Source organism: Polypterus senegalus, chromosome 2 (genome assembly GCF_016835505.1).
Source record: "Polypterus senegalus isolate Bchr_013 chromosome 2, ASM1683550v1, whole genome shotgun sequence".
Taxonomy (NCBI): Eukaryota; Metazoa; Chordata; class Cladistia; order Polypteriformes; family Polypteridae; genus Polypterus; species Polypterus senegalus.
In genome coordinates this window covers 62,561,396-62,586,268 of record NC_053155.1, presented here as the reverse complement: position 1 = coordinate 62,586,268, position 24,873 = coordinate 62,561,396, and the positions used below count along the sequence as shown (strand labels likewise).

The 24,873-nt window shown below is 36.5% G+C and overlaps 1 protein-coding gene across 2 annotated transcripts in view; it reads right to left on the bottom strand.

Annotated features, from left to right (window-relative positions):
- Positions 1-24,873, bottom strand: part of dop1b (DOP1 leucine zipper like protein B) — a 212,261-nt gene that overhangs the window by 108,337 nt on the left and 79,051 nt on the right. For both annotated transcript variants that reach the window (XM_039743847.1, XM_039743848.1), the window contains exons 6-13: positions 20,727-20,825; positions 20,525-20,648; positions 19,637-19,746; positions 11,856-11,970; positions 7,797-7,917; positions 6,158-6,277; positions 5,222-5,327; positions 811-1,032 (exon numbers count right to left, since the gene is read on the bottom strand). In XM_039743847.1, the coding sequence (XP_039599781.1) occupies positions 811-1,032; positions 5,222-5,327; positions 6,158-6,277; positions 7,797-7,917; positions 11,856-11,970; positions 19,637-19,746; positions 20,525-20,648; positions 20,727-20,825 (1,017 nt within the window). The remainder of the gene's footprint in view (positions 1-810; positions 1,033-5,221; positions 5,328-6,157; positions 6,278-7,796; positions 7,918-11,855; positions 11,971-19,636; positions 19,747-20,524; positions 20,649-20,726; positions 20,826-24,873) is intronic.

Genomic DNA, 24,873 nt, shown 5'->3' with positions numbered 1-24,873 from the left:
AAATTGTTTTTTGTTTTATATCATGTTAAAAGGCTTTTCACTAACAAACTCAGTTAATGCACAAATATTTCATAAGCAAAAGATTCATTTTGCATATACTAAGTAATTAAAACAATAAATATAGAAAAGATTATTCAACTACATTTGAATCAGAAATAGCAAAATAAAACTTACTTGTTGAGAGTGAATACTCTGTCATATGAGAAAAAGCTAAGAATTAAATTTATACTGCTAAAGAAAAGTATCTTGATGCACAAGCTCTAAAACAACTGTTAATTATTGCATGTGTAATTCAAAATATGTAGTGCAAACCTTGAAAACAGCAAAGTATGAATACTTCAACATTTCTGAAATGAAAAAGACTACAGTTAAGGAGTAATGAGGTTTTACATTTTGGAATTTTTTTCTCATTTTTTTTTGTTATTTTAGTTTTCATTTTGTGGGATATAAAAAAACAAAACAAAAACAAAAAAAAAACAAACAAAAAACACAGGGATACATAGAGCCACAGCATGATACTGTGCTACTTATAGTTCTCCACCTTGGCTATGATACTACATCTCAATACTCTAAGCCATGCAACCAACTGTCATATAATCAACATAATTTTTCAGCGGAGTAGGCAAGCATCCATTTCAAAAATTTTCTTGCGTTTATGGTGTCATAAATACTACAGTGTTTTTAATTACACCATCTTGTTCAAATTTTGCTTAGTAACTGTCACAAACCCTGCAGAAAAGCTGTATGCTCGAGCAGTATAATTTATGGCTATGAATTCATTTACCTTACCAAAGTAGAAGAAAACAGTACCTCTTTTACTACTGTAAGCTCCTGCTCAATATGTCTCTCCGAATCTAATTCTAAGTCCATGTATGCAACAGGCATTTGAATCTTGTTCAGCACTTTGAAGCAAGCTTTTAATCCATTGGTCAGTTCTGGCAGGCTGAGTTCATCAATGTGTTCAAGGATACAATGCAACATATTATTCAGCATTTGTGGGAGATACTGAGTCTGAATTTCTGAATACAACTCCTGTGAAAATATTAAAATTAAAATAAATTATATAAAAAAGCACAGCATACACAAACCAGACTTAGGCTTACTCTAGAGAGTCCTAGATACCTAAGAATATCCGATAAATACTTAAAAGATAGGTTTGGTATTTTTCATGAGGCTCCAACAAAGTAAAAGCACAAAAATGGAATAAATCTTAAAATTTTGAGTTTTGATAAAAGAAAACATGCCTTCTGTGTTTGCAACAAATTCGTTTGGTGACAAAAGGGACATTGAAATAATTAAATTAATAATAATCATTTTATTGCATAATCCTGGTACAATTTTTATCAAGGTAAGGATCTGTTATCTATTCGCTTCTTTGAGTTCTGACATAAATATGGAAGTAAATCAGAACAAAACCAACCAAGTGGCACAAACAGTTATACTGTGAATTTGTCTTTAGAGAGAAAACTACGCCCTAGGGGTGAAAGGTTATTACTCTGAAGGTAGCATGTATATTTAATGTTCTTTAAAATGGCTGACTCTCATAATACTGATGTTTCCAATTCAGAAATGGTACATATAATTAATTTTGCAATGTGTGTGTTCAGAAGATACATAACAATACTTGGCAACTGTCTTGCCTTGAAAAAATGATGCATTCTGTACATTGTGACACCACCAGGGGTCGTACCAGCCACCCAACCAGACACAGACAGACGCACGAGGCACACTTGTAAAAATCACATGGGTTTTATATTTCTTTTCCTTGTGGGGGGATGCCTTCCGTGTTTTCCACAAGTCAAACACAGTCCAGCACCATGCTCTTTTTCTCTATTCTTTTCTTTTCTTTCTCTCTTTTCATTCTCCTCCACGGCAAGCTTTGCCTCCCTCCTTCAGACTCTGGCTCCCTGAGTAGTGTCTGCTGGGTCCTTTTATAAAACCCCCGGAAGTGCTCCAGGTGGTTGATGATGCGCTTCTGTGGTGAAGCGGGTCCACAGCTCACGTCAAAGAGGCCACTTTTTAATAAATAATCGCCGCTTAGAGAGGGGGCATGTTTGTGTAGCTGAAGTGGTTCCCAGGGTGATTCATGATGCAGGCAGTCCTTGCTTAAAGTGCACGGGTGAGGAGTGTTCTGCATCCGTAACTGTTGCCGGGAGCTGCCGATTTCTACACCTGATCCACGTCCCCAAAATAAATAGAAGTGCGAGGTGGCTAGAGAAGGAAGGAAAGAAAAAGAAACGAATGGAGGTTGCAGGAGAGGGAGGCTGGAAGCAGGTAGAGGAAAGCCGGTGTAGGAGATTGAGCAAGGAAGCGAGCGAGAGCAGGCTTGATGGAGCAAAGGCAGGCAGCTGGGAGGTGAGCCCCTGCAGAGGAGTGTTTGGCTGACACTTGGTGGGGCTGAAGAAAGCGGTCACCCCAGTTGAGCAATCATGGAGCTGGAGTGATCGGTATTGAAGACAACTGGCCGTCGAAAGGCAGCGGCAGTCGGGGAAGCTTTGGGCTGGTTTAGCCCCGGCGTGAGCACCCTGGCCGCTGGGGAAAGAACCCAAGTCTCGATCCGGATGGAGCCTAACGTAGCCAGGGATCAGAGGGCTACCGGACCAGTGTGGAAGGCAGCTGCACCTGCAGGTAGGGTGACTCCCCTGTTGTGAAGCCCGATGGGAGAAGAAGGGGAGTCGCCAGGTAGAAAGAAGAAGGCACCATGGTTTGGATTTTAAGAGGCTGCTTCCAGCCACTGTTTTAACATTGCTGTGTTGTTTTTAAAGGACTTGTTTTTTTTTCTATTGGATTTTAACCTCCACTAATTCACTCATTTTATGGATTATTTATTTATTGAAGATTTTGATGTACTGCACTTTACTTTCATTCGGACACTTTGTTTTTGATATTTTTGGTTTTAATAAAAGCACTTTTGCACTTTTTGCACCATCCCCTTGCTTTGTTGTGCCTCACTGTCCAGCTCATCGGTGACAATACCGACGGTGTCGGGCTCGAGGGCTCCCAGAAGCAAGAGGGGACCATGGAGTGAACCCGCATCATCACAACTTCTGGCAGAACTTCCGGGTGTGGCGGAAGAACTGCTGATAAGGGCTTATCAGTTGCTGCAGAACCCGATGGTGGTGCCCAAGGATCCCAACAGGGTTGCACCCAACTCCAATTCCTATGTAGCCCTGCGAGAGTCCCAGGCACTGCTGCAACCCAGGGGTGCTGCCATCTAGCACCCTGAGGGAGGTAACGCTCTAGCCACTCTTGCCACTCTGGAGCCCTCTGCCACAACATTTTTATGCTTTATGCCCTATCCCAATGGGACTCAATTTAAAACAGCAGGACTGGCTATGTACTTTTTAAAATCTATAGAAAACGTTTAACTTCAGAATACAATTTTGCACAGAAAACGTATATATACCATTTTTGTGAAGAAATAACTTTGAAAATACTGAACATATCCTTTAACTCTATACATAGCTGTTCTCCAAAAAGGTATGCTCATTATCTTAGTTTGAAGCTCCAGGTGTTGCTGTTTACCTGGATGTGGTTCATGGAATTTGGACTAAGTTGGCAAAAAAAAAAAAAAAGGAAAGTACAACACTGACAAGTATGCCACTGACATATCTCAAACCTTAGCAGACTTCACTAAAAGGTACCAACCTAAAATATTATGATCTGGTTTGTGTTTTGTCCTTGGCCTGACAAAATTCTTTTGCCTGTTATTGTTAATTATTGTGATGTTTGTTAGGGGCCAAATGGGGCAGGTTTTTCAACTGGTCTGTAACCCTCCGAGGTTGCAGTTAATGAAGCTACAAAAACCTGAAGTAAACAAAAGAACTTATCAGGCCTTCAGTTATTCACTTTGGCATTGGCTTCATCCCCAATCTTTTTGAGCTGGCTTTTAAATGTTACCTATAGTTTATTGTTTAGTTTGGTTTTCTTAGTATCAACTTTGCTTGTTGGTAAATGATTTAGTTGCTCCTTAAGGGTAATGATTCTGCTTTTGGGTATTTAAGTGCAGTATTAATTATTCTGTTTATTGATGTGTGGCTTTGATTAAACTCTTGTTCTTTTGTCTTTCACTTTTGTTTCCTTTTTGTACTGAAGAGTCTCTTGAAATAATATGTTCTCAGCATTGTTATTTTTGTTTCTTTTTAACTGTTACCTACCATGTTTGTTTATTTAGGTTGATAATTCTTAATTGTATGTATCTATGTAATTATTTGCTCAATAAATATAATAAATTTAAGTAATTTAATTATTTCTGTTCTGAGATCTCAGGAGAGATTTATTATCTCAATCTTTTCCTTTAGAGCAAATCCCACTGGCAATACCAAGCTGATGCCATGTGTCACACTCTACCAGATAGTCATGAAATAAGTCTGATAGTCAGAAATTTTAATGTGAATGTCCTTCAAAGTCGGAGCTCTCAGTTGGACAATTCAAAGTAAACAATTTTACCCAAATTTCTCTGTGTTGGGACATAAATGCTGACCTTTCACTTCAGTCAGTACTATAAAATAAAAAAACAATCTGGTCAATTTGAAATAGTTTTGGTTTGGTCATAATGTATTAAGTTTGCTTTATTTGCTCAACAAATGTAACTTAATCTTAAGCACAAAAAAATCCAACTGAATATTCACATATAAAAACTTCAAAAACTACCATAGCGCATGAACACAGCACTCTATATTTGGGCCTATTTAAGAGCCAGCAAGGGTGGCTACACTCACCTGACTCAACATGGTCAGAGCGATTGCCTTCCTACACAACAAAGCCATAACATGCATTGAAAGAAGACTATCATGGAACTAACTATCATGGTAAATGAGAGCACAAAAAAGTGAAGTTCCAAATTTTACTTTTAGTATAGTTTAATTTAAAATACTGCTACAAAAAAATTATTATGAATTATTATGACAACATTCAAGATTTATCATATCAATAAAAGAAGACATTTAATCTTCAAATTCTAGTTTAAACTTTTAAGAGTATAATGAATAAAGTGATATTTTATTTTGCATTACAGTGCCAGGCAGTGCAATTATTTCTACAATCTACAGTTGAAGTAGAAGCAGGTTAATTAATTTATACAGGGTCATACAGACTGGTGAGTAACAGAGATTTATGTTCATGTTCCTTAGCCATTAAGCCAAACAGCCTGCCACATTACAACATATTTGTAAGAGTAGATGTCAGCCTGATACATAAACAATACTGAAAAAAGTCTTACCAAAGGAATGACATCCAAGAGAAATATTATAAGAGTTGACAGTTCTGATACAGAAGGGTTTAGGACTATAAACTCTGATGCGCCAGAATCTCTGGAACTACTCATTCTGCTCAAAATAAAATAAAAAAAAAAGTGTAAACTACATAGCAAAACACTTACTGTCACCTTTAGTATCACTTTTGCTTTCTGCTAAAAGGTCTTTCACACATCATGCTTTTTCACACATTGTATGAAGATTTTACGGAAATTAAATTCAGTATCCATTCATTTTAGACACACATAACTACATATCATAGTTAAAAGAATTATATGGAGTTAAATTACTTCCAAAGTCAGTGTACATGCAAACAAACTTTGCAAGCACTAAGGCCCAATTCAAGCATGCAAAAGAGATATTACAAATAGCTTCTGGTCACATGACTTTTTTGAGAATTCTTGCACTGCAATTGTCTCAAAAGAATCTGTGTGAAAAGGTGGTCGGAGGGGAAAAGCACGACTTGGTTCTTTTAACCAATAGGAATATTCATTTCCGGTCATCCAATCACAAGAACATCTGTCTGTCTGTCTGACTCCTAAGATAAACATGCATTTTACAGAATTACTAGAAAATATGGCAAACTGTTTCAGTATTTAAACATTTCATTAAAATGTATCACTTGAGCATAAAATGTATTATGTGCTCAACAACTGTCCCATAGGCATGCAAAATGTACAATAACCTTTGCACACAAAACAGGCTACTGCATTTGCAGAATGTGTTCCAGTAACACAAGATATGTGCCATGTACTTGAAAAATGTGATTGACACATAGACTGTAGTAGCAATCACTGCAGTAAATGACTTTCACAAAATCATACACTGATGTAAATTTCAAATATTAATGTTCAGTAACTACAAATTTTGTCAGTTTTTGATGATTTAACCACAAAAAGTACCTGACACTGGATTCAAAGCATCTTGACATGTAGTCCCAAAGGTACTCTGTACTTAATGATGCAATCAGTAGGTTAACAGTCTTGATGATCTCTGAAGCAGTTTTATTTTCTTTAATCTTGCTGCAAAACAGTATAGGCAGAATATAGATGTTTTTTTACTCCTACATAGGATACAGCATTTACATATAAAATGTATATAGGAGCTTAATATATTTTTTAATGTGAGCAGACCATTTAGCCAAAGAAATTAGATCATCAATCCTTACTTTTTTTTTAAAATATCAAGTGGAGATAACAGATTGAAATTACATGCATTTGTTGTTTTCTTTGTAAATAAACACTTTCAAAACTTTCTACTATAAATCCACTTCTAATGTTTATCCTATGAAGCTGAAGATTGACATCAATCATGCTAACTCCCATCATAGTCTTTTAAACACTTCTATCATGTTTCCAAATTTCTATTTGTTAAAAACCAAAAATGTTAAACTCTTTCATTCTGACCTCATGGTTCAATTCCCACAGTTCTTTATACAGCCTAGTAGCTTCTCTCTGGACTTTGTTTAGGTATGTTTTGGCCTTGTTTTAACATGGAGATCAAAACAGTACACAATATTCTAGATACATTTTACATAGTTAAAACACATCCTCTCTTGACTTGAATTCCACACAAAATTGAAAATGTATGTATTCTAATTATTCTACTATCCTTTTTACATTATCTTTAGACAATGATGACCCACTACAACTCCTAACTTCTTATAGAGTCTATATTCAAATTTCAGATGCTCAAACTTTGTAGTTAGAATGTATGCTACATAAACTTGTTAGATGTCTTCTGATTAATACATTATTCTTAGTTTTTGTATGTCTTGCTCATCAAATTAAAAAAATCAGTGCATCCTTATAAATCTTTGAACCCTAAACACCCAAGTGAGCTGGGTCTAATGCTCCTGGATGGTGTTTCACCATCCAAAGAATTCTTAATCAGAGACCTGGACATGAAAACCTACTATTATCATTCTTATATATTTATTGATTTGCTTTAAAAATACCAAATAGAGTTGGATTTCATTTTTCAAAAAATTCCAATTTATTTTTTTTATCTTATTTTCACCACTTCCTTTTAAACAATGATATATTAGTTATTATTAGCTATATTAGTATGCATATAATTATTAAATCCAAGAAGGTACTTCTGCTCAGAGAGCACGATTATTAGCACTGGTGTCTAATTATTTTTTAATTTTCCCTTTTTAAATTAAATTATATAGAATGAACTAAGGGATTAGACTGTTAACAAGAAAAGACTGCTGTTCTTAAAACATCGCCAATTAAATATTTATATTTGACTTTCCACATTAAGCATTTAAGCAAAACAACGGATGACAGAAACTCAGTTAAAAGAAAATAGTAAGAAAAAGGCTAGTTCATTCCATACTACTGACTTGCTGAGGTATGCTGAGCAAGTAAATATTGTTTATAATGATTACTCTTTACAATACCTATATGCACAAACCACATGCAAAACACTACTTAGCAGGGCATTATTCTTAAAGAAATGATTACCTCTGATAATTCAAGTTTGAAAACCTTGAAGTGACTGAATTAAGTTTGAAAGCACATCTTAAACACATACCTTGAAATATAACTTCCACTATGACTGGATGCCAGAAGAAAATCATCCCCCAGTATATCTTTACAATATGCATAAAATGCTCTTATAAATTCCAAAAGCAGATCTCCAGTTATTTGAGGACCTACACAATAATATTACACAGGAATATTACAAAACAGTTGTACTGCTTTCTTTCAATTACACAATAATATATTTTTCTCTTCTGAGTTTTAATAAATATTAAAAGCTTTGTATTTTTCAGAAGTAGTAAATTCTTATATCATACATTTTCATAAACTACTTTTTCCAGGGCACTATTAATGGAAGCCAGAGCTGGAGACAGCATATATAATAATAATAATAATAATAATAATAATAATAATAATAATAATAATAATACATGTTATTTATATAGTGTTTTTCCATCACTGAAGGTCACATTTAGGGCACACTCCCACACATAAGGAAAAAGTGCTTAAATTGTGAAAATTTTACATACAGTGGTGTGAAAAACTATTTGCCCCCTCCCTGAGTTCTTATTCTTTTGCATGTTTGTCACACAAAATGTTTCTGATCATCAAACACATTTAACCATTAGTCAAATATAACACAAGTAAACACAAAATGCAATTTTTAAATAATGTTTTTTATTATTTAGGGAGAAAAAAAAATCCAAACCTACATGGCCCTGTGTGAAAATGTAATTGCCCCCTGAACCTAATAACTGGTTGGGCCACCCTTAGCAGCAATAACTGCAATCAAGTGTTTTGCGATAACTTGCAATGAGTCTTTTACAGCGCTCTGGAGGAATTTTGGCCCACTCATCTTTGCAGAATTGTTGTAATTCAGCTTTATTTGAGGGTTTTCTAGCATGAACCACCTTTTTAAGGTCATGCCATAGCATCTCAATTGGATTCAGGTCAGGACTTTGACTAGGCCACTCCAAAGTCTTCATTTTGTTTTTCTTCAGCCATTCAGAGGTGGATTTGCTGGTGTGTTTTGGGTCATTGTCCTGTTGCAGCACCCAAGATCACTTCAGCTTGAGTTGACGAACAGATGGCCAGACATTCTCCTTCAGGATTTTTTGGTAGACAGTAGAATTCATGGTTCCATCTATCACAGCAAGCCTTCCAGGTCCTGAAGCAGCAAAACAACCCCAGACCATCACACTACCACCACCATATTTTACTGCTGGTTTGATGTTCTTTTTCTGAAATGCTGTGTTCCTTTTACGCCAGATGTAACGGGACATTTGCCTTCCAAAAAGTTCAACTTTTGTCTCATCAGTCCACAAGGTATTTTCCCAAAAGTCTTGGCAATCATTGAGATGTTTCTTAGCAAAATTGAGACGAGCCCTAATGTTTTTTTGCTTAACAGTGGTTTGCGTCTTGGAAATCTGCCATGCAGGCCGTTTTTGCCCAGTCTCTTTCTTATGGTGGAGTCGTGAACACTGACCTTAATTGAGGCAAGTGAGGCCTGCAGTTCTTTAGACGTTGTCCTGGGGTCTTTTGTGACCTCTCGGATGAGTCGTCTTTGCGCTCTTGGGGTAATTTTGGTCGGCCGGCCACTCCTGGGAAGGTTCACCACTGTTCCATGTTTTTGCCATTTGTGGATAATGGCTCTCACTGTGGTTCGCTGGAGTCCCAAAGCTTTGTAAATGGTTTTATAACCTTTACCAGACTGATAGATCTCAATTACTTCTGTTCTCATTTGTTCCTGAATTTCTTTGGATCTTGGCATGATGTCTAGCTTTTGAGGTGCTTTTGGTCTACTTCTCTGTGTCAGGCAGCTCCTATTTAATTGATTTCTTGATTGAAACAGGTGTGGCAGTAATCAGGCCTGGGGGTGGCTACGGAAATTGAACTCAGGTGTGATACACTACAGTTAGGTTATTTTTTAACAAGGGGGCAATTCCTTTTTCACACAGGGCCATGTAGGTTTGGATTTTTTTTCTCCCTAAATAATAAAAACCATCATTTAAATCATCACTTTGTGTTTACTTGTGTTATATTTGACTAATGGTTAAATGTGTTTGATGATCAGAAACATTTTGTGTGACAAACATGCAAAAGAATAAGAAATCAGGAAGGGGGCAAATAGTTTTTCACACCACTGTATTATGTAATATCTACTGTTGAATTCTGCTCTGTACTTGTAATATTTCTATTGCACTATACTGTATTGAGGATTACTTGTGTTCTGTTCTGTGTATTGTAATGTATTGCATTTACCCCCTTTTTTGACACCCACTGCACACCCAACCTAGCTCTTTGAACTGCCTATCTCAAGGTTTCTACCATTTTTCCCTTCAGTTTTTTTGGGAGTTTTTCCTGGTCTTCTTAGAGAGTCAAGGCTGGGGGGCTGTCAAAAGGCAGGGCCTGTTAAAGCCCATTGCAGCACTCTTTGAGTGATTTTGTGCTATACAAAAATAAACTGTATTGTATTGTATTGTATTGAAATGAAAACCAGATGCCTCAGGGGAAACCTTCATGAATGTGTAGTAGTACACTCCTCATGTAGTAGACACTCTAGCTGGTTATCAAAAAAAGATCCAAGAGTTAAGATAATGGTACCTACTGTTTCACTATCTTCCTGGTCATTTTTACTACAAATAATTATAAATAATTACATCTGATAAATTTACATACAGAATTTTTTGGAATTTACCTCAATCTATTAGGATATTTCATGTGTGATATGTCTAAAGCTATACCTGCCTGTCACTAGAAGAGCTCTCACTGTAAAAAGTCTTAGTAGTTATCGTACATACGCAATGGAATTCGTCTTTGAATTGATGGATTGATTTTTCTCTTTCCATTGTGGAGGGCAAGACCTAAGTTCATATTCAAAGGATGAAACAACTTGTGCTCAGGGTACCATTTGCATAAAAAATTATATTATATTGGTGAATCTGTTACAAGATGAATTCTCTAAATTACTTGATTGAGAGCAGTTGTCCTTTGGCTTGATTAGTTAAGAGGGGTGTTTTCCCAAGTATATTTTGTAATATCAGGTTAAAGCAATCACAATTGGAACACTGACTCTGTAAAATGTACTGCTTTACATGTTCATCACTAAAACCATGAAGATGGTTACAGATTTATACTGTAATTTGATTTATTAGGGGCACAACTTAAATGTGTCTCATATTAACTAAAATTCAATTATTTCATTGTTGTTCAGTCAGATTAATTGATTAAAAATGTTCCCTGAGATTAAGTTTTTTCCAGTGTGACCTCTGCAGTGTATGTGTATATAACAATTGACTTCTGGGATAGAGCAAAGGTTACTTTGTTTAACTACTCGCATTGGTGTATTTTGTACATCAATCTCAGTTATTTTTATGCAAAGTCATTTTACTTGAACCTACCAGCAGCATCCGCCAACTATTCTTAGCTTGATTCACAAGTACAGTGTCGCAATTGTTTTCCTCCAGTGTGCCCCCAGCCGGTTTTATGAGTGGATGCACAGTCGCAAGTTCCATATGGTACATTTGGTACACCGCATGGGTACTTGTGTATGTATGACAATGATGAGATGTTCTTCTTGCAATGACTTTGTCTGCAAAGAACATTCAGCAACTGAAGTGAAATGTGATAAAACTGTAAATCCTGCAGTGGATGAAAGTGTGACCAGTGATGAATGAACAGTCCTAGACTGTGTCATACTGTTCAGTAATATAGTATTAAGTTACATTAGAACAAGTACGAGATGAGAAATGGTGCGAGTAGTTAAGGGCGAAGACTGGGCAAAAGTTAAGCATGCTCCCTGGTAGATATAGAAGATAAAAAGGGTAAACATTTTAATTTTGGCTTATGATGGGAACTGCATTGTGACAAGCCTGGCAAAGCAGTTAATGAGCTTAAGGCAGAAAGTCAACCTGGACAATACCTACCCATCAATGGGCACACACAAACAGTGCCACATAATCATAGCCACACACTCATACTACGGGCTCTTTCAATAAATCAATGAGACTTAGTTTAAGTCCTTAGACTATAGGAGGAATGAGCAATACAGAGAATCATGCAGAATTTAACATTTTGTATAAAATGTCTCAGCTTGGATGATTTACTTTACCTATTTCTGGCTTGTCTAACAGGCTGATCATGATTCGAAACGGTTTCAGGTAGGTATGGGGTCCAGTTTCAGATTCAGTTTCTACAACTTGCTGTTTCATTATATTGATTAATGCCTGCAAAAACATTAAACATTAAAGCAATTAGTTGCAGAACTTGACAAGCCAAAACAAGTTCACAATCATGGTTATTTCATAAGATTTACAATCTGTAAGAAATTAAACCTACTAAATGCTCTTCATAAAGTAATGCAAATATTTCAAACAATCACTAATGTAAACAGTGCTTTTTAAAAATTTATTTTATATACAACATAAAGCATGGCTGAGTGTTTCCTTAGGCAAATGTAGCACCTTATCTAGTCTTTTTATTCCCTCCCCCAGAACATGAAAATCTGGATGGGAGAAACTACATCATCATTGTAGAATGAACTGATGCACTTAATGTGCATTTAATCTAACCAAGAAGACAGGCTATATGAAAATCATGTTCATTTGAACATTACAGTGCTTTAAAGAAAGATGCATGCACAGAGAATTTGTGTATTTTTCATCCATTCATTTTCATGAACCATGTTTACTCTGTCAAAGCTAATTTCCACAGCTTTTAAAGCATGGGACATCCTTGGATTGATAAGGAACTAAGCCACCAGATGGCAACTTTTCAAACCATTCACTTGGAAGCATGGTGGTGTTGTTGTCTCACAGATTCCGGGACCTTTGTCTGATTTCCATCTCAGTCACTGCCCACATGTTGCTTGCAGGTATTTACAAATTACACAATAAAATAATTTTTTAACTAATAATTTCAAAGTAAGGTCGAAGAGTACAATATAACTTGGCGCACAAGTTTTAGAGATTTACATTTTTTAATAATGTGATTTGGTGGGTGTCTATAAATAGTATTCTGCAGCTTTAAAGAGGTGCACTTACTGAAAAAGCACAGCTGCTTTCAATGCAAGGTTTGCAAACGGATAAAACACATTATGAACCATAAAATTTGTTACTTGGTTCTCCTTGTTCTTTAAACAACTAAACAATATATTTCACTTAAACTCTCCTCTTATATTTGTATCATTACCTATATTTGGATTGTTATGAATTATGTATTTTAAACACTGTTTTCACAAATACATGTAAATAATGATTAAACTGTTCACACAATATCAGAAAAACTATACAATGGCATAGGATATAGTTACATTTTACAAAAAATAAATTTGTATAAAATAAATACATATAAAAAATATGTTTAGAATTATTCATGGAAAAACAGTGCACTTAATGTTTTGAAAAGTTGGTGAAGGCACTGCTTTCATGATAAGACTACATAGCGTCTAAGAGTCAGCCACTATTGAGGGATCAACGGTAAAACACAACACTTTAGTTCCCTCTAGAAGGAATGAGTACAGTTATAAACACTGAAATAGTACAAAGTCTGAGGAAGCATGTATTTATGCTATGCTACAGGTGAAAACAGATTGATATTGGACTGAATAAAAAAACGTTTCCACAAGTATGGATAAATACATTATTAACTTTTAGTGTTGCGTTTTATTCCAAAAAAACATAAAAAGTGTTGCATTTTGTTTGGCATGAAAAATTACATTTTTATTAAATCTCAAAAGCATAATAATGATACAAATAATAATAGTAATAATGAATAAAAATAATATGAAATGAAAATAATAACAAAAATAATAATAGCAATAATAATACTACTAATTATTCCTAAACAGTATATAATCTCAAAATGAATCATTTCGTGGTAAATCTTAAAACACAGTGAAACACGCAATCTAATGTTACAGTCAGAACAATAATAGCATGTTTCTTTTTGGATTTTCTTTCCAGCTTTATCAGTTTTTGAACAGCACACTGAACAAGTATGAGTATTTTTTTTTTTCCTGTTAGAGGTATATTGTGAAGTATGAGTCACTGACTTGCACCCAAAAGATAAGGTTGATTCCAAGGATTTCAGAAAAGTCAGCTTAACTCAACATTAAACAGAAACAGCAATGTTATTTATGGCAGCAGGAGCTACCACTCTGCTGCAGACAAACACAGCAAACAGGCAAGGCTGGTGCCAGGTCAGTGGCCAAGTTATAATGTTCCCCGCATCACAAATCATGTGACAATCACATTGCGTGAGGAGGCAGTGACCTTTTTGTTGCATCTGTGGTGCTGTGAAACTGAAGTTGCCTCAATGACCGACAAGCAGCCCTCGACAGACACATTAATCTCATTTTGCCCCGTTGGGGCAAAAGAGTTAAAACTCAAAAGAGTTAAAAAAATCTCATCTATACTAATAAAAGGCAAAGCCCTCACTGACTGACTGACTCACTCACTCACTCACTAATTCTCCAACTTCCCGTGTAAAATTTGGCAGGCTTATTCCTTACAGCTTACTTACAAAAGTTAAGCAGGTTTCATGTACGTACTTATTCTGGTGGTATGATGCCACTGTCGGCCGCCATATTGAACTTTCCAACATCACTAATTCTCCAACTTCCCATGTAGATAGAAGGCTGATCCCATCTTCACGAAATTTGGTAGGCGGCTTCCCTGCACTAACCGAAACCGATGTACGTACTTATTTCGGTGGTATGACGCCACTGTCTGCCGCCATATTGAACTTTCCAATGTCACTAATTCTCCAACTTCCTGTGTAGGTAGAAGGCTGAAATTTGGCAGGCTCATTCCTTACAGCTTACTTACAAAAGTTAAGCAGGTTTCATTTCGAAATTCTACGCGTAACGGTCATAACGGTCAACAACGTCCGCCATGTTGAACTTTCTTATTTATGGCCCCATCTTCACGAAATTTGGTAAGCGGTTTCCATGTGCTAACCGAAACCAATGTACGTACTTATTTCGGTGGTATGACGCCACTGTCAGCAGCTATATTGAACTTTCCAACGGTCTTTGATACTTATGGGCCCATCTTCAAGAAATCTGGTACGCAGGTTCCCAATGCTAACTGAATCCTACTTAAGTACATATATACGTCCATAGCCTGCAGCTCAGGTCACCGTGTGAGGCGGCGTTGGGTCCCCCACCCCAACGCCTCCCACATTGTTGGCTGCCTGCCTATATAAGGCCGTCCGTCGCTCCGGTCTCTACATTTCCTTCCTTGCTTCACCACGGGCTGATAACTATAGCTGATAACTATAGCCTTTTTATTTAATCCATGACTTCTCCGCTATTTTATTGTTCGTTTATTACGATTATAGTTATTGTGTAGGTATTTTAGACTTACTTTACATTGTTCAGGTACCCATTTCCTTTATCGCTCCAACCGCATTCCCCATTAACATGTCTATCGAGGTGATCACCATCGATCAAAGAACTGTCACTTACCGAGTGGTTTCCATGCCCGGAGATGGCACCTGCCTTTTCCATTCTCTTTGTTACATATTGCACGGCCATATCAGGCTCACTCTTGATATCCGGAGGAACATTGGGTCTTATGCATTTAATGACTGGGACAGGTTCAAGGTATGGACTGATGATGGTACAGGAGATAATTATACTACACAGGAGCACTAGAAGAGTGAAATGCTTAAGCCCTTCACCTATGGTTCTGCATGTGAGTTGATGGCTGCCGCTAAATTGTTCGGTTGTCGCTTTCAAGTGTACCAAAATGGCCAAATATTTTACACCTTTCGACAACCGCCAATGCCTCTTAAACATCTTAGATTCACAGGTGACAATTTCAGTAATGGACACTCTGATGTTTATGAATGTTTTAACTCTCAAAAGCTGGATGTCAAATTATCGATGAAACCGGTTGTATGCTTACAACGCTTGACAGATGCGGAATGCCACTTCAACACAAGTCCTGCAAATACTGTCGTAATTGAAACAAACCATGAAACTCAAACTAATTATGACAGCAGCAATCCAAGCTGTGAGATTTGAAACAAGATTACTTTTCACATGGCCAACTGTACGTTGCATGCTCAAGAGTAAGCTCAGCGCACAGCTTGGTCATATTACAACCGTAGGGCCGAACTGACAATGTGGTATACAAAGAGATCCTTAACAAATAATTATTGGTATATTTTCCTCAGTTTAAAAAGGTTTAATTTTCTTCTTAATAAAAGTTTTAAGGCAGTACTTTGCCGCTGCGAAGCGCGGGTATTTTGCTAGTAATCAATAAAATGTCTACCAATTAGATGCTCTGTTTTGATCTGCAATGTGCTGGTCAACAGCATTTATTTAGCGGTAGTGTGGACTGTGAATGTGTGGCAATGATTTGTTCTACAAGCTAGCATGGAATGTTTTCATGAGATAAGGTTTCGCCAGCTTTTTTTTTGTATAAAACAAATTCAATCAAAATGCACTGTTCCACCAGATGACGAAAATTTTTTTTGAATTATTTCTTTTGTTGCCTCCGTTTAACGAGATACAAAGTCAATTCTTGATCCACATGATTTACACCATCCATAATGCTATTGTAGTCAACCACAGCGCAAATGTTCATAACCTGCTTGTTGCCCTTTGCGTGTAAAGTGACTGTTGCTGCATTATGTACAGTGCTAAGAAGACAAACATCTTTCTTGTCCTTCCATTTCAGCGCAAACATTTTACCCTTTTGCCAAGCTACTAGCATGATTTGCTGTAATTTAGCTCTGCCAAAGTCTTCAGACATGCCACGACAGTTAGGACACACTGTTACATATGCTTCAGTCTTTCTTTGCATCAAGATCGCTCTGGCAAAGTATACAAATTGCCCATGGTTACACAATAACCTTCATCCAACAGGGCATCTATCAAAGTCCGTGCTCATGACGTACCAACGCAGTACTGACTGTATTTTGGATCAAACATTGTCCCTTTCTCTGTGTACAGAACCAAATTCCAAATGCATCCATTTTAGATTCACAAAGCTCATAAAGCTTTAAGCCAAATCTTGCTCTTTTTGACGCAATGTACTGTATCCATGTCAGTCTGCCCTTATAAGACATGACACTTTCTTTGACGATGACATCACGATCCGGAATGTAAATGCTTCAAAATGTTACTACAATCGCCTGGTATACCTCCCAAATCTTCTTCATTTTGAGTGCTGGATGGGTATTCTCATCAAAGTTTTCATTATTGGTAGAGTGCAGATATTTCATAATTACTGAAAACCTACACTGGGACATAATTTCTCCAAAGAATGGCAGCACTGACAGCACTTTTACAGCCCAAGTGATTCTTGGTTCTAATGCTTACACAAGACACATCTGTACAGTTACCCAAGTGACACTCTGGACTAAAGCTTTTTGCAAGGTTTTTGTAGCCCGAATAATGCTCGGGTCTAACACTAAGGAGTCTACTTCCATGATGAAAGTGTACAGTTCCACTGTAAAACATTATTAATTTCAAAGAATGCTTCATAAGAAACACAACAATCTTCCACTTCATATTCCTGCTTTACATAATACAGCATTGGGGCAGTCAAAGCACATTCTAGCAGAGTATTATGTTAAGAAGTAATAATTATGGACGGAGCACTAGTTCACTGAAAGTCACACACATGCATATATCTCCCTTGTGCCAAATGCTGCATGCACAAACTCTGACTCCAGGTAACTCTAAACACAGATTACAAAGATCTACAACATTGATGAATGTACTATAGTTAGGATGAAACTTAACAATAAAAATAATTACATTATTTGTGATAATTAACTACAAGAAAAGATTGTTTTATGTTTGTGTATTTATCAAGGATAATAGTAGAAGTTGTAAGAGACGGCTGGCAGCCCAACCCAGCCAGGACGCCCAAGAGATGAAGGATAAGGGAAGGCAGCTTCTTTAGGGCACTGCCTCCCCCAGAACACTAAATGGCAGCTCCCTTGGATCGCAGCGGTGCCCAAGATCCCCACAGGGCACCATGGGACTTAGAGTTCTATAGCTCAGCCCTGTTGGGTATCATTGGTGCTGCCAGGGGGTGCTGTGAAAGTGGAGGAGCCATATGGCATAGGGTTTCCACCTAACCTGGAAGTGCTTGCAGATCACATGGGCGGAAGAACAGAAGCACTTCTAGGTTGGTCAGTATAAAAGGACTTGACCAACTTAATGGGGATGAGTCAGGTGGAAGAAGGATGAAGCTTGCTGAGACTAGCAGTGGAGAAACAGACAAAGAAAGAAGAATGACTGTGTGCTGTGCCTATTATTAATTTGTGACTGTGGTGCTTGGGAAATGCTTTGGGAAGAGTGTCCTAAAAATAAATAAGCTTTTTGTGCTGTTAACTTGTGCCCTGTGCCAGTTGTGTTGAGTTTGAGGAGCAACAGTGCCCTCTGGTGTCCACAGTGTATAGATTAAATACATTTAATGTCCATATGCCATAATAAACTTACACTTTACATAGCAGAAATCATTACATTTATGAAAATGGCAGAAACATTTTATGAATAACTAATTAAATTGGAAGTATAAGTGTTTTTTTTATTAATTTTACTGCTTGAAGTATATGTTTTAATGCAATGTTTATACAAATCATATGCATTACATACCATATGTTAAACATTAACTTTATCTCATTTTTGGTAGATGTCTATGCCAGAAGAGGACATTTTAAGATTCTAAACTTTTAATGGAGTCCTTCCTTTGTGATTTTATTGTATTTTTTGGTTCGTATTCTTTAAATGTTCTGTTTTACAAAGGGAAACACGCGAATGCGAGCGTCAGTCGGGTGCCTAATTCTAACCTTGAAGGGAGCTACGTATCATACCTGTGTCCAATTAGACAAGTCAATATAAGAGAAGACTGCACAGCAGAGGGAAAAAAAAGAAAATAGGAAAGGAAAAAGAAAGAAATTAGAACAGTAAGGGGAGAAAAGAAGTTGAAATGAAAGAAAAGAAATAAATGGCAAAAGACAGGAGTGGGAGAAGAGAGCCAGCGCAGGGGAATGAAAGGCAGGTGGTCAGGGACGAACCTGTTGGTGCTGAAGAGGGATGCTCCTATTGATCAATGCAGGAGAATAGGAGTGGCCTGTTATGCAATGTCTTCTGTGGACACCAAAGGATTGGTGGAGGGAGACAGGTGTGTGTCTTGGCATGGAGCCCCAGGGATGCCTGAGGCCTGGCATTTGGGACCCAAGCCAGGAATCGATGGTTGACTGTACCTGTTGGTTGGTTATCCCCATGTGCTGTGGGATCTGTAGAGGTTAAGCTTGGGGGGACATCGGCTTTCAGAAGGAAGCACTAGGCCTCATGTTTTTTTTAAAAGGAACTGCCTAAATTTTAACCTCGCTTTTATGGATTATTTATTTATTGAAGATTATGATGCACTGCAGTATTTATCTGAACACTAATTTTTTTTTTTGATTTTAATAAAAACACTTATCACTTTTTGCACTAACCCCTTGCTGCAAGTGTGTGTCCTCATTTGCCAGTGTCATTTCGGCACATGATTATTGACGTTTTGGGTTCAAGAGGACCCCAAACATGACAGGGAGCATGGAGTTGACCTGGACTGTCACAGACTATCAAACTTGCCTGCAAGTTTCAACTTCTTATTTAAATTTCTTTTCAATACTGAGTTATGTGTATGAAATGTTATTTGATTTTAATAAAATTAAAAAAAAAAAAAAGAATACTACCAAAACGAACCTATGTAAATTATGTTTTTAATTTAAAATAAATAAGAAGCAAACAAGATTAGGCTTATGAACATTTGCATGATGCATACGTGTACATCTTCAATTACGAACATTTTAACTTCCACCTTAATTTTTACCTATGCTGGATATCAAAAAACGCAAGTGAAAGCAAGGAGTTCAACTGACCTGTATCAGAAACTTTCTTGAGTATGTGTCGAAGTAAAATACAGAATGATCTTCAAGAGTAGTTGATACTGATGGATCTGGGGCAACAATACCACCCTTAATATCTGTTCCTAAAATTGAAAGAAGAAAATACATCACTGATGTTTTCTTGAGTCTTTTAAAAATAATGAATACATCTTTAATATTTTTTTACTGAGCTCCACAGCAACAAGCCAGTCCAGTAAGCCAGGATAATCCCTGTTTATCCATTCAAGGTTGTGGAACTGGGTACAGGTCAGGTTAAGAACCAACCCTGGGGATTTTGCCAGTCTACTATCAAATGTACGCATTCATATTACCCCTTTCTCTGATTAGTGGTCAATTTAAATTCACCACAACTATAGAGAAAAAAAACTCCATACATACTAATGCCTAAATACAAAACTACCATAATTCCCAACTTCACAGTTTTAATGTTCACTTAATAATATTGTTATTATTAATAATACATTTTATTTATATAGTGCCTTTTCCATGATCAAGGCTGTTATTGGGGAAAAAACAACATTTCTAAACAAATTTTGGATATTTTGTTTTAAAAGGAAAGAAATCTTGACAGAAATCATCATTCAATTAAAATCTGTAAATATAATGATAGGTACCTCAACACAGTGAAGGTCTATGAAACAATGTGTGCTCAAAAATAATTGTAAGAATGTGCGAGTTTCTGTTATAAGGAAATGTACCCAAATTGTACATATTTTACTGTATTTTCACAGAAAATTTTGACTTTATGCTCATGTCCAAATTACTATGTGTATCTTGGATGAGAAAGAAAATTTCACACTTTGAAGATGGAACTTTATAATAAAAACATATTCAACAACATGCATACATAGCATAGCTTACCCAAAAACCATGCATAAAGACGTCTGTTCAGTGACATATCTCTTCTAAGTACAGTCAGGGTAGCTGCTGAAACAATGTCAACCATCTCATCTCTGCTCAGTGGAATACACCCTTCTTCATAATTCTTTAAAATAAATCCAGACAGGATTTAAAAATTCAATAATTATATATTTAAAATTGCAACACATTTTTAAATACTTACCATGCAAGTGTAAAAGGGAAAAAAGAACAAAATAGTTTCCAATATGTTTCTTTGCACAAGGACGTTGGAATCCTGCACAGCTGAACACAGAGCTTTTATCTATAAAACAAGATACAGATTGCATATTAGGAGTTTTTCATCATATATGTAAAATCTGCCATAAGACTCAGAATGTTTCTGAATTTTCACAGCAAGAACAAGTATGTGAAACCAAGGCAAATTAATTAAAAAGAAAATGATGATTATTCTATGATATGATCTATGAATCATGCCAAAAGTCTGAAATATGCAATACAAACAATGAAAAACTTGTAAAAGCAGCAATGGTGATGTTGAAATCTCCTTCAATTTGCACCTCAAACCGCCCACGCTTTACTCTTCCACAAATGCTGCTTTTAAAACTAACTTAAAGACTTAGAGCATCCTTTAAAAGCAGATTTTCATTGATTGTATCATTTGTAATGTTTTTATACTTCTTTGTTTTATTCTTATATGTTTTTGTTGTTACCTTATGTATGTACAGTGACCTTGAGTATTATGAAAGGTAATTAGAAATGAATAGACATTTATTAAAGCCTTCACTCAGTTTATAAAACCCATTACCTGAAGATACCATTCATTATTAACAATGAAACATTTTACAGACTATATTACAATGTATATTCAGCAATGAACTGGAAGTCACTACAGATCTACCTAAGATTTGTTCAAAGTATAATCAATAAGCTTCCAATGGTACTCCCATGTACTTTTTAAAGAACTCATTATGATGTTGTAGATGGCATATACTTTAGATAGTTCTTTGATAATTTTAAATACTTTATATAATCTTCCGTTTAGTCTGTGCTGGCTTCATTAAAATGGTTTAGCACTTCAATGTTTCTTCATACGTTTCAGTCCCAAAGTAAATTTAGTATCTGTGCTCTTCTCGTCTTTGTCTAGCACCTTTATGTCCTACTTATAAATGGGAAAAAACTTCATAACATTGCACAACTTAAATATAACCCTCCCTGTTCAGTATTTGAAAGCAGGACACTTTAAAGCAGATTATTCTTTTAGCCTTTTTAACTATCTGAGTCTAGGTGAAGCTACTAGGACTATTATAAGCCTCTCCTCTCTTTTTCTGGATCCACACTGACCATTGTTTAGTCATCAACATATTTCAATCATATTGTATATACAGTATAATACATTTACATGTACTTTTTACAATCTACCTCTAAGTGAATTTGCTTCTTTTCTCTGGCAGCACTCCATTCATCACCCTGATCAATACCAGTTTAACCAGAATTTCACTAAAATGTTGATCATAGACTTTCAGTATACAGATGACTATGCTTTTTTCTGCCCATACTGCAAAAGAACTCTACCTAGAAAATTAAAGCTATTTTATCAAGTTGTTTTTGCCCAGGTAACTGATATCATACCATTACCATCTCTGATGAAACTCTGAAAACTCTTGATCACTTTAAACACCACGGCAGCCAACTGTGGCAATAATCATGAGGGAAGGTTAACACCATGTCAGCTGTGTCTGCATCTACTTCAAAAAGCTACAATGATGGGTCTTCAAGGAATTTGACTCTACATACATGAGACATTTTTGTTTCTACTGTCTACTATGGTAGTGTGACTTGAACTGAACTGAATTCACAACAAGGAGAAATCAGTTATAAAACACATGAGTAATACCTAATCTTATAAAGTTTGTAATACATTGTCCATACTACCATTTTATCATGTGGTCTGGCTGATATCTTCTGACATATACTGTAAATAAACTTGCATGGTTCCTTTATTTTAATTAAATGTATGCTTTATTTTTCTCATACCAATTCAACCTACCGAGATTTACTTTAAGTTGCTGGCTCTTGCAAAAAGTCCACATAATTAACATACAGACACTGTGATTTTAACAGTATCATCATCAGACAGAGGAGCAGCTTCAGCAACAGATTGCTGTCACTGTCCTGATCCACTGACAGACTGAGAAGTTTGTTCCTCCCCCACACTATGGGACTGGTCAATATTCCACCCGGGGGGTAAACGTTAACACTACACAAGATTTTAGACTGTTATACCTGTCTCACACTCTCCAACTTGCACTGCGGTTTTTTTGCTCTTCAATTAATACTGTTTTTATCAGTATGCTGCTGCTGGAGTATATGAATTTCCCTTGGGGATTAATAAAGTATCTATCCATCTATCTATCTGGCTGTCTGGGTTTTCAGAGGTTTCTGAAATACCCAAGAGACAGAAGTACTGTATTATTTAAAATGGTGACATGCATCATGATGGGATAGGCTTCATCTGTCTAGTCAATGTGTGCTACCACTATTTTCTTAGTTACAAACAAAACTGTTTGATGGACTATAACTATTTATTTATTTTTTAAGCATACTTGTATAGTAAAGTTCAATTCTGAAGAATTTCACATTTGGTATCTTCCCCGTTTACAGCAGTTACAGATACATACGGTACATTTTTTGGTATATTGTTACGGGTTTTTCACATTTTGCAGGTTTAATATTTGACTATGTTTTCTTCTACTTTCAAAATGATTGCAAGTTACCTGCATGTTACTCAAAAACACAGAAAGGTTGTCATTTAATGAGATTTAATTCATTAAAACTTTTAGAGTAAACCCTGAACTATAGGTCGAGGATGCACTTGTTTGCTCTTTTCTGTACAGATTGCAGGGCTGGTATACCTTACTTGTATCACAGTGACCATATCTGTTGTGGAATATGGGCGACAGCTTATCCCGGCCATCCCTTATCCCTGCAATGTGGAGATGCCCCGAATTCCAGCAGGGCATCATGGACCTTGGAGTTTTCCTTCACAGCCCTGCTGGACACCATGGGGGCCACCAGAGGATGCTGCAGGGAGGCTCAAGGATGTGTATTCTCCATATAGCCTAGAAGTATTTCCCAGTCACGAGGACAGAAGAAATAAAATACTTCCAGGCTGAGGAAAAAGAGGAGTTTTCACCTGACCCGGGTCGAGGACTTTAAAAGGACTATGGGAAACCCCAGCGGATTGAACCGAGTTGGGAGGAAGGGTGACAACGTGCCTGGGAGTGGAGGATTTGGTTATTGTGATTGATTATTGATTGTTTATTGAGTATAGTGGAGGTGGAGGTGCTTTGTGCACTATATTATTGTAATAAAACCATTATTTGGACTTTTATCTGGTGTCTGGTCTGAGGGGTCAAGGGGACGACAGTGCCCCCTATCTGTCACACTGTACATTATACTCCAGATGCACATTAGTCTGAAAAATAACAATAAAATTAAATTTAACAATTTTCACAATATATTCTAACCTTTTATTTTCCTTTTGCATCTGTAAATTGCTTAGATTATAAATCACCCTGTATTTACTGTATAATTAATGCTCATTTTGCCTGTGTTTATCATCTTGCACTTCTCAACACTAAACTGTATTTTCCAAGTATTTCCTCAATTTTGAAGACTGTATAGATCTTTTAAATGGCTTTTTCTGCCTCCTTTACATTTGTTTTCTCTTTTTGATGCCCGTTTAATAATTGATATTCCTGGTACTTTGGCAAGTGACGGTAGTGCTGAACTTTGTGCTGCTGCTTCATAGATCTAGTGTCCTAGGTTTGAATCCTGCAGGTCTAAAATTTCTATTTTATCCCAGTGTCCTTGTGAGTTTTTCTGCAGACGCTCTTCATTTCCTCTTACAAACTCAAACACCTACAAGTTAGGTAATCGGAGTCTCTATATTTGTCAGAGTGTGAGTTTGGGTGTATCTGTGTGATGGACTAAGATGTACTGACACCCTGTCCATCATTTTTTCCTGTCTTGAGCTGCCTTTGACCAAGATAAGGTCTGGACCCCCACATGCATTAATTGGATTAAACTGGTTTAACAATGATGCCATTTGGTCTTTTGGCAGTTTTATTCCAGGTTTGTGAAACTCCCAGTTGTCAGAACGTCTTAACGGTGGGAAAGTATTCAAAAAGAGGAGAGAACAAATGTACCTAGCAAGCTTTTGTTTCTCCCTAAAGTCAATACAATGTATCTCCACCTGGGAAATGTCAAATATATCTACTTTAAAACAAAGTTTCCACAAGTGTCCTATGCTCAGGCTTGGAATCGTGGATACCTCTTTGGTTATAACA